Here is an 11346-nt window from a genome sequence, read left to right as displayed (position 1 = left end):
TTATTTTCTGAAGCCTTATGTGCAATGAACTACATAGAGCTTTAAGAAATATTTTATTATGTAGAAAATTTTTTAAATGATCTTTTTTTTTAATGCTTTATTTATTTCTGAGAGAGAGCGAGAGCTGGAGAAGGCCACAGAGAGAGGGAGACACAGAATCCGAAACAGGCTCCAGGCTCCGAGCTGGCAGTCAGCACAGAGCCCGACGCGGGGCTCGAACCCACGAACCGTGAGATCATGACCTGAGCTGAAGTCGGAGGCTTAACCGACAAGCCACCCAGGTGCCCCTAAAATGATCTTTATACGGTTTCTATATGTGTTATGCAAAAAAGGAATTTAAATTAACTGATGTTTACTTTTAAAACTTTGTAAAGGGGAACATTAGAATATAATAATGTTAGATGATGACTTTTTTCTTGCTTCAATTCAATCATTCACTGTGAATATAATATGTTCATTATAGGCGTGATGTAGTAAGGCTGAGATTTAAGGTTTTTCTTCATGGGTCAGCAAATCTTCAAAAATCCTAAGGCCTATGAACTTATTTTCTTTAAGCTTACTTATTATTGAGAGAGAGAGAGAGAGAGAGAGAGAGAGAGAGAGAATTCCAAGCAGACTACCTACTGTCAGCACAGAATTCCATGCAGGGCTCAAACTCAGAAACCGCGAGATAATGACCTGAGCTGAAACCAAGAGTCAGACGCTTAACCAATAGAGCCATCCAGGCACTGCTATGAGCTTATTTTTTGCTCTTTAGTTCATTCTATTAATTTTAAAAATAGTAATGTTCATTGTAAATTGGAAACATGGAAACATATAATGAAGAAATATTCCCACCACCCAGGGATTACCACTCAATATTTTAGTATATTACATACAGTCTTATATTTATATGAATTTGGGATTGTACTGACCTAGCAAAGTATTCTACTTTTTCATTAACACTATATGTTATGCCTATTCTTATTTAATTAAATAGTCTTCAAAATAAAATGATTGTATTATATTCCCTTATCATCATTGTCACAAAAATGACAGTAGCTACCATTTATTGATATATTCAGGAACCAAGCACTAAGATAGGATCTTTATATATTTATTCCTATTTTGTCCCCATTTTGTATGAAAGGCATCTGAGGTTTTTGTGACTTTCCAAGGTTACTGTTAGTGTGAACAAAGCTACAATTTGAATTCAGCCTTCCGGACTACAAAGTCGTGTCCATGATCATTATATCAAATATCTTCCATTGTGGTATATTGTATTATGGTAATGTATTATAAATCATTTACTTTTTTTATTATGGAACATTTAGTTTATTTCCAATTATCCACATATTTAACACCACTGAGATAAACATCCTTGCATGTGTATGAGATCTTTGCACCATTATCTTACTTCTTCAGGATAAATTCCTTTTATCTGATTTGATTGGTAATTTTGCATTGAAACTTGCATGTTGACATCCCCAGCACCACCACCTTCCACCTCTGGCTTTCTGAACTCATCATTCCCTATGAATTCTCCTCATGTTTTTGGTTGCTAGAAATTTTCCAATTGACCCCCTTCCCATGGAAACACTCTTTGAACGGAAAACTCTTGACTTCCTTCACATGGCCCTTTCTTGTTTCATAGGCCCCTCTGAACGTTCTGGCCATAATAATCACCCAGTGAACATCACCTGTCACCCTTATCGACAAGGCTCTCACACAACAGCATAGTGCCTCCAAATAGCTGCCATGATCAGAGTCACCAGATGCACCTGCTGTTGACCTCTCTGGTCCTATTTGTCTCTGGAGATTTGACAATTATTTTTGGAATATATGCAATATAATTTGGATGCACCTTATTGGCTAGCCACATTTATGTAGCAAAACTACTTAATTTTTATTGAGCATTTACTAAATGTCCTGGTCCCCTGGTCCTATGTTAAGATTAGGCCACCAGTTCACCTCCAAGTGGTGAGTGGGAACCATGGAGTAGAGAACATCCTTAAACAATTCATTTGCTGAAAGTGTGGAATTTTGCTAATCAGTGTGTTTCAACTCTTTGGTACAATTCCAAGATCTTGCTTACTGCATCTTACATGAAGAAGGAAGCTGAAAATACTTGTTTCATAAACCTCCAAACCATACCCTATAGACCCAGTCAGTAAATCCCTATCAAAGGTTCCCAGACTTGAGAGGATATAAAAGTGGCCTAGGAAACTTACTAAAAAGTGAAGGCTTCCATACTTCCTCCCTGTCCTCCTTGTGATTCTGACTCCATAGGGGATCTTTATTTTGACAAACACCAAAGGTGATTAGATGCATATGGTCTGTGAACCACACTCTAAAAAAATGTAGTGCAAGTATTTTAGCAAGTTCACCCTCATCTTTGTCAACTTCAAAAGAAACAATATTCTGCTCTGTTCTCTCTCCTGTATCCTAACATAATAACTAAAAAAAAGAGGTAACTAGTAGAAACTCCACAGTTCTGGCCTCTTAGCTATGTCCAGATTTCCTGCTGGGGCATGAGGGGAAGTCACAAAGGAGCTAAAGAGGGGCACAAAACAGCCCTTGACTTTTCCTTCGGCACGGCACCGTCACTATCAACAAAGGGCCAACGATAAGAATCTTCCCCTGAGTCTCATATAGAACTAGAATGTAAAACATACCAAATGGGGTTAAAAGTGAAGAGTATGTCCCAAAGCCACAACACAGTCATATTCCTCTGTAAAATGTGTTTCTTAATAAAATCGGATCAAAGTGTTCTGCTTACTACACTAGCTATCTGCAAAGCACTAGTATCCTGTTTACTTCTGTTTTATCTGCACTCGGTTGTTTTGTTTTACATGAAGACTTTATGTTGTGTGTTTAATTTAAAATGTAGCTGGAAGATGCACTTATTTGCTCTATTTTAAGAAGTTAAGCAAAAGTGACTTAAATCGTTCTTTAGCTATTGAGGTAGTAAGGGGCAGGGGGAAGGTGAGGACAGAGGATCCACCTAGCAAGAAAAAAATAGGATCTCACTTTTTAAGATATCAGAGGTGCCTGACTGGCCCAGTCAGCAGAGCATGCAATTTTCAATCTTGGGGTCATGTGTTCAAGCCTCACATTGGGTGTGGAGCTTACAAGAAAGAAAGAAAAGAGAGGAAGGAAGGAAGGAAGGAAGGAAGGAAGGAAGGAAGGAAGGAAGGAAGGAAGGAAGGGAGGGAGGAAAGACATAGTTAACTTACTAAGATTTCAGTACTAGATTTCAGACTGAAATCTAGACCCCAAGTAGAAGAAATAATAGAGGAAGTCATATGAATGATTCCCAAACCTCCCCAGAAGCATAGCTGATTTGCTATTTACTAAGCCTTGTCCACCACTGGCTGGATAGGTCTGTTCCTTACAATGTCAGGACAGTCCTCTCTGTCTTATGTATTGTCTTCAGCCAACATTATCAGCTCACAGTGCAGTATAGCCATCGCCTCCCAGGCTCACAGCTGCACATGTCTTTTCCTTTCCTCAAAAGGTTCCTTCCTCATGGTGAACTTGAGCACCGTGGTGTCCTGTTACAGAATGCTGTTCCACTCTAACTCAGAGGAATCTGAGGAGCTTCTTAGATCTGCACCACTTTTCTTGCCTTCTGGTTTCTCAAGGTACTTTTTGAGTCAAGGCCTGACTTTCAACTGTTTATAATTAACTTGGCTTTGACAATCCCTTAAGAATCATTTCTTGGATTTCTAAAATATAAGGGAATCTTTGTTGCTTTTCCTTGGGGGTTAGTGAGTAGTCCTTCAGCAAAAAGTATTTTCACTAGTGTTAGAACATGCTGACAATAAGATGATGGTCACAAATAAGATTTGCACATTGGTCAACGAGTTTCACATTGAGGAAAAAATGACTCTTTACACAAAGCTGCAGTCTAATCTCAGTCAGTACCTCTGTGAGTTCATTCATCCATTCATAAAACAAACACACGGAAAGCCTACTGTTCTATATGCTGGGCACACAGTTGTGAAGATGAGCAAGAACTTTCGAAGGTTGCATTTCAGGGTAGTGTAGCTGGTTCTGAGGTTATGCAATTGCTGGAGGTGGGAAGGAATTAGCTAACCTGAACCACAATGTACAGACAGGATCTGCCACTCCCAGCACCCCATGGGGAGAAGCAGAAGGGATTCCAGAACCTCACCACCTCACTTTCTAAATAGTGAATGCACATGTTTGATGTTCTATCTATTCAATGTCCAATGTTTAAAAACGAAATCAATGAAGAATTTAATATACATCATGTTTCTAATGGAAAACTTGTCAAGGGAAAGTTATTGTAGTGTGCTAAGAATCAAATAATTTGCAATCTTTCTTTTTTCCCCCCTTTGTGACCTGGGCAATGCAATTTGACGCAGAATGTACTGATGGCCAGAGTTCAATGTGCATACAAATGAGAACACCTTTCTTTGTCTTCAGTAAGCTTCCCATATGAGAGAACATACACACACATGCACACACACACACGTATACATGTATGCATGCATACAAACATACATATAAACCAACAAATGAACATTTTACAGCAATATGGTCTAGGCACTTAAATGTATGACTAAAAAAATGTACTATGGCTAAAGAAAGTGTTTTATTGAACTAGATCTTTTTTTTTTTTAACATTTATTTATTACTGAGAAACAGAGAGGGACAGAGTATGAGCAGGGGAGGGGCAGAAAGAAGAGGAGACACAGAATCTGAAGCAGGCTCCAGGCTCTGAGCTGTCAGCACAGAGCCCGACGCAGGACTCAAACCCACAAACTGTGAGATCATGACCTGAGCCAAAATCGGAGGCTTAACCGAATGAGCCACCCAGGCGGCCTGAACTAGATCTTTTAAAAAGTATTTTTGCAACAAAGAAGTGGATAAGGAGTAAGTAAAGATACTGCAAAAGGAGACCTTATTATGAATGAGGCACAAATAAATGTGTGGGGTACAGGAGGATTGGTATTTGAATGTGATTTGCATTTCAAATTTATCCTCTAAAAACACAGAGGGCCCTTGGGCAGGAGAATGCCATAATCATATGTTTTCTTTGACAGCAGGTGGAAGGAGAGAAGAGGGAAGAGATGCGTGGCACAGTCACTGTTGGCGCTGAGCGGCACGGAGGATGGGAGCCAGGGTACTGGTGGGAAGAAAGTATGAAGAGAAGAATGGAGGACAGTAGAGGTAGAGCACTCATGGTCCCGAACACTTAGCGTGAGAGTAGTGGAAGCACATCTTCACTCCCTAGAACAGTACAGTTCTTTTGTATTACCTGGAATTTTTTAACCAATATCAACCACTTACCATGTGCCAGGTATCATGCGATGTGTTTTACAGGCATTGGGCCATTCCGTACTGGCATCCACTCAAAACTGCACCACATCTTGCCTTGTAGTAGAGTGGGTGGGTAGGGAGAATAGCTAATTCGTCTTGTACCTTTATATATCAGCACAGGCTGCTTTAGAAGGCCTTACACGGCTACACTGGGAAGGTATTAAATGACTGTATGCAAATGAATGAATGAATAAACTTGTATTAACACTTGTATTAAACTTGTATTAAAAATTCTCAGAGAGTTTGGCAGGTTGGGGGCAACCTACATAGTATGTGGTATGCAAACAAGATAAAAAAGAATCGAGTTGGGGTGCCTGGGTGGCTCAGATGGTTAAGCGTCTGATTCTTTGTATGGGCCCAGGTCATGACTGCACAGATCATGAGTTCGAGCCCAGAGTCAGGCTCTGCGCTGACAGGGTGGAGCCCGCTTGGGATTCTCTCTTTCCTTCTTGCTGTCCCTCCCCAGCTTGTGTGCACACACACACACTCTCTCTCTCTCTCTCAAAATAAGTTTAAAAACTTAAAAAAATTAGGTAATTCTTTGCAGATGTTTCAGAAATCTTTGCAATATATGTGCTAAACCACTGGATATAGAAGACACAGGCATCAGGTAAATATGAAGAGACATATTCTCAATTGGCAAACATTCTAAAGAAAAATAAAGCAAAACACTTTTGATTATTCTATTTTCTTAATGAATTTCTGTTAATATGAAATGAGGTTGTACATGTGATATATTTTAAGTCACTTAGTATTACAGGAGTGCCTTTTAGGTGGACCACTCTGTATGAGTTTCATGCTTAAAAACCATTTTTTATTCAAATGTCTTACAGCCACCCTAGGAAAAGAGTTATATTATTATCCCCTGTTTTATGATGAAATTTTAAAAAAAACAGACACAGAGAAACTATGCAACTTAACCAATATCCCACAGCATCACAACCTTTAGAATAGCAAAATTACGTATACATGATAACAATGGACCAATGATCTCTCCACATCAAACTCTAAAATTCTTTAAAAAATGTAAAACACAATTCTAAAGAAGACACTCACTTCTCAAAGTAAGACAAATACAATCTTACGGGCTCCTATCAGACACATGATTAATGAACTCACACAATAATATTTTAAAATTACCTGAGTTTCTTTATCATAACCAGTAATATACAACATTGTGTACATGATTTATTTAAAGTTTAAGAAATAGTATTTTTGACTGAACAATAAGAAAACTATTGAAAAGATAAATTGAATATGGAATAATTACCAATGTTAATCTTTAGAAATAATTGTTATAAGCCAACCTTCTGAATTTAACATAGGGCATATTATAATTATAGATATCAGAAATACATTTAAAATGTCCATGTGGTTAATATACATAGAAAATTCACTGACTGAAATCAGCTGTGAAACCTGGCCTGGAATTTTGTTGGCTATTCAGTTTAATTTTGTCTTATTGTTTCAAAATATAAATAGTTCAGCCCATTCTACATTTGTTAAAACCTGTAATCTTAAAATATTGAAAAAAAAAACCTTCTCAAACAGATAGATATAACAAGCATTTTATCTAAAAAGTTATAAAATGCTTATTCCTGGAGAGCTTTCATGATCCCTGTTCTTCAAAGCTTATTTCAAAATCCCTCACTATTTTCATTTATAAACTATGTCCTTGCCTTAACGATATGAACTGTAAACATGCTATTATATACCAAATACCTACATTCCAATTTTAAATACCCTTTTGTTAATGCAGAATGTTGTACCTAATAAAAGCATGACATATTTGTACAGTTTTAATGGCAAAATTCAAGTTCCTTTGTTGAGGAAATAATGAAGCAATAACCAAGATACTTGAAACAATAATGTCAACATGACATTAATTTCAAGAAAAACAGAGAATAATACACTTACATAAAACAAAAACATAATAACTCGCTTTATAAGAGAAGAGAGATGGCTTTTTAAAATATTTAGATTCTCCAGCCCAAGTAGAAATTTAAAAAATAAAGAGAAAGAGAGATAGAAGGAAGTAGAGAGAGAAAGAGAGACACAGAGAGAAAGAAAGAGAGAGAGAGAGAGAGAGACGCCAAAGACCAAAGCCTTGCAGAAGTACAAACACATTCTCAAAGCAGTTTTTAAACTTAAATTTTCCTGACAAAGTTAGTAATAGAGAAATTTAGATGCAGTTCAGGATTTTATATAAAATACAACCTAGAGACTAAAGTCCACCGAAATGGAATTGTATTAACAGTCAACGCCTGGTTGGTACTCCCCCTTTACTTTGAGAAAGGTAATGCTATGAAAATAAAACATTATCAAGAATGCAATATACACACTTCATAATGTTCAGGAGAGCAACAGTTTTTAAGCACCACACAAACAATTAATTAATTATGTCAACGAATATAATGCTAAAGCAAGTTCTCTACAATTTTCTATTAGGTTATATTTCAAGTAGTGTACGGCATATACTTGAACCAATTCCATTTTATTGCACTATACACTGGCTATCGACATTATGCCCAAATGTAAACAATAATGTGGACTTCCTTAATTTTCTACCAGTAGATCTCCTTGGGTGGAAAACAACTAATTAATAACTAGGTAAAAATTGGGTAATTTGTATACTTATTTACAGCATTTTTCTGTAAATACGCATTTGGCTAAAGAGATCCCATCAACATAAAGAGGGGAAAAACCCAACACATAGCATCTTCTATTTTTTAAAAACCCTGGCTTGTATTTTAAAAAGTGGGGGAGGGTGGGGAGGTGGGGAACAGATAAAGCCACTGGCTTTTGTAGACTTGGTAGAACACCCTCATCTCCTTACACACGCTTCTGCTAGTGTCCTAAATTTGGGTTCCAAATGATCCAGAAACTCAAGCCCATCTTCTTCTTGTCGCTCACTGCAACAACCTATAGAGCCAGCCACTGAGCCTTTTCCTTCGTAGTTATACGTAAGGACATAGTCTGGAGCGTGCTGATGATTGGCATCCTGATCGCACAGTTGCACCTTCTGCCAGGGGAGAAACAATATATTTTATTATTATTATTTTAAACACCAAAACTTACTAACATAAAAATAATTGCTTTGATTTACCTTTCATTGTTTAATTTTTAACCAGAGTGTGTCCTCTAATGGATTCCTACATATAAAAAATGCACATGATTGGTCTATATCATAAATCACTCTATAAATTCACTATAATAGCATGTTTCTAAAAGTCACATATGTGGCAGCAAGTATCCCAAGGTTCACATTATGAAATCATGTCTGGAATGAAATGGACCCATTAAACTGAACCCAAATGAAGGGAGGAGGGGCTCAGATCTTTCCAGATAGGCTTACTGACCATAAGGCTATAATGGCCTCGTAGCACACTTTTGGTTTCGAAGATATGATTTATCCCACAGGAAAAAATTTGAATGTCATCATACAGATAATTTTTGTATTGTAAAAATAAAAGCACATAAACTGGGATAAAGATTCTTTTCAATTATTCTTCTACCAAATAAATAAGACATTTCCTGTCCAGTAAGTAAGTAAATAAATAAACAAACATCATCTAACATTATTTCGGTAAGAACTAAAAGCCAAGCAAAAAGAGAGGAAAAGTAATTATCCACTTAATATCTGAGCATTATTGAATCAAAAATGAGGAAAAACAACTTTCCAATTAATAGATTAATAATTAATTGAAAATAAAGGTGAAGCCACTCGATTTTAACAATTTGGAACATTGAAAAGAAATCAATATAAATTCTTAGGACACTGAGGGAAACTCACTTCACCAAGGCGGGGCTGGGTGAAATTATGCCACTCGGAGTAGGAATATCTGCAGTTGTCCATCTCCACGTGTCCTCCCCTGCAGGAATCCAGGGTGTGATGGTGCCCGGTGCCCCGGCACGATTCTAGGGTCTGGTGTCCGCCTTTCACCATTTCAATGGTCTCCTGCCCTCCATTTTTCACTCCGGATCCCATGGTGCCACAAATTCCTTGAGCAGAACTGCCCACAGTATGGGTTGTGAAGCCATTTGTGGAACACTGAAACGGAAACAATTTCCATTGGGGAAGTACAGAGAAGAGCAACCACCACCACCACAAAATGTAGATAATGCTGTAAAGTTTTGTGTTAGAAGGTAAGGTCTCCGAGGGCAGGAACTAACTCCGTCTTGGCAATCCTAAGAACCTGACTATTATAACCCAGGACTTCATGCCGTGTCCAATGCATCTGGAAATTGCCAACTGTCAGGCGGTCTACACCTTGAGACAAATCAGAAAGCTTACTGTATATTCCTTCTTGATCACTTGTTAAATCTTTCCAACATCTCAAGCCTCAAAATCAGGATTCCAGTATTAATGTCTGGTGTGTATTTACCCTGCTGGGTTTAAATTCATTCCCTTCATCTGCCTAGAGCAGAAACAGAAATGATGATTGTGGGGAATAAGTTTAGGAATTCCCTGAGCTTGCCTGGATGCATTAACAAGGCATAAAGAAATAGAAAGCCACAGGATGAAAGCATCCAAGATTAGGTAAACAAGGTAAAGCGTCCCCAGTATAGAGCAAAGACATAGGAATAAGATGCCTCGGGATGAACATATCCAAGATTAGGTAACAAGATTAGGTGTTCAGGGCGGAAGCGCCCCCCAGTTTAGTACAATAGCAGAAAGCTGCTGTCACAGGAGGGAGGGGCCTAAATAGTATACAGGTAAACAAGGCTAGAGAGCAGTGGGGCAGAGTAGCTGGGAGTGGAGCTAATTAGCAAAAGAAAGGTGCCTTGTTGACCCTGAGGTAGCAGGCCCCGGCTGTTTTGTCCCCTAGGCAAACTAAGATAAACTGACTCAGTGCCTCCTGCATGCCGGAAAAAACCATCTGCCTGGCGCCAGGATTTTGTTTTGTATCGACCCAAACTCCTCTAACAAACACTGCGTATCTTCGAAACCCCCTTTCTCTCACACACAAGTCAGTGTTCACAGTTCATTGTCTCTTTGCACATGTCCATCATGCTTGGAAGCCTTCTGATCCTAATAAAAACGGAGCAAGGAGCGGTACTCAGGGCTCTGGTCTCCTCCAGGACATGAGCACCTCTCCCATTTTAATTCTGTGTCTGTAATTCTCTCTTGCTGAGAACTCCAGACCCAGAGTCTATGACAGATATATATTTTTAAAAATTTTTAAATGTTTTTAAGAGAGTAGGGGAGAGGCAGAGGGAGAGGGAGACAGAGGATCTGAAGCACAGATCTGCCAGCACTGCCAGCACAGAGTCTGATATACGGCTCGAACCCACAAACAGTGAGATCACGACCCGAGCCGAAATCAGATGCTTATCCGACCGAGTCACCCAGGCGCCCTGATCGGTAATTTTGTTCAGTGTCTAACCTAGGTCCCCTCAACCAGACCAAAAATATAGAAATAAAGTTGCCATAAACATTTTGGCTATAATAATAACTCCTTGCGATCTTGGGGCGCCTGAGTGGCTCAGTCAGTTGAGCTTCTGACTCTTGATTTTGGCTCAGGTCATAATCTCAGTGTCATGAGATGGACCCCCATGTCAGGCTCCATGCTGAGCGTGGAGCCTGCTCAAAATTCTCTCCCTCTACCCCCTCCCACCCTTCCCGCTAGTGAGCATTCTCTCTCCCTAATAAGTAAATAAAGAAATAAAATAATAAGAGTAAAATCCTTGCGATCTCAATAAATAAAAATAAATCAGCGGAGAGTGGCTGCTCTGGCCACTGGTTTTCTATGGTTTGATTTTTAGAAAACTCTAAGTTTTATTTTATATTTTTACACATTTTTGTTTTCTAAATCTTTTCTGTTCTTATCATCATTATGCTTTTTGTAGAAAATTTACATGTTCCTCTTCCACGTACTAGGCCAGGAACCAAGGTTGGAGCTCTGTAGTCACTAGCTAGCACTGCTGTTTCATATATTTGACCTCAGGCTTCTTTCTAACCCATATTAGCATCAGAAAGACTCCATTAAAGTTCTTCCCACACTGATCAAAGCTTGT

The 11346-nt window shown here is 38.6% G+C and overlaps 1 protein-coding gene across 2 annotated transcripts in view; it reads right to left on the bottom strand.

The window, feature by feature from the left end:
* Positions 1–6120: 6120 nt before the first annotated feature.
* DSC2 (desmocollin 2) overlaps positions 6121–11346 on the bottom strand; it is a 37875-nt gene continuing 32649 nt past the window's right edge. Inside the window, exons 15-17 of one of the 2 annotated variants that reach the window (XM_077753842.1) lie at positions 9122–9379; positions 8435–8480; positions 8263–8350 (exon numbers count right to left, since the gene is read on the bottom strand). In XM_077753842.1, the coding sequence (XP_077609968.1) occupies positions 8445–8480; positions 9122–9379 (294 nt within the window). In that variant the 3' untranslated portion in view covers positions 8263–8350; positions 8435–8444. Of the gene's footprint in view, positions 8351–8434; positions 8481–9121; positions 9380–11346 lie in introns of both variants that reach the window. The other variant, XM_077753841.1, reaches the window with a different exon arrangement.

The sequence above is a fragment of the Crocuta crocuta genome, unplaced genomic scaffold, assembly GCF_008692635.1.
Source record: "Crocuta crocuta isolate KB4526 unplaced genomic scaffold, BGI_CrCroc_1.0 scaffold231, whole genome shotgun sequence".
In the NCBI taxonomy this organism is placed as follows: Eukaryota; Metazoa; Chordata; class Mammalia; order Carnivora; family Hyaenidae; genus Crocuta; species Crocuta crocuta.
This window is presented reverse-complemented; position numbering and strand designations above follow the sequence as displayed.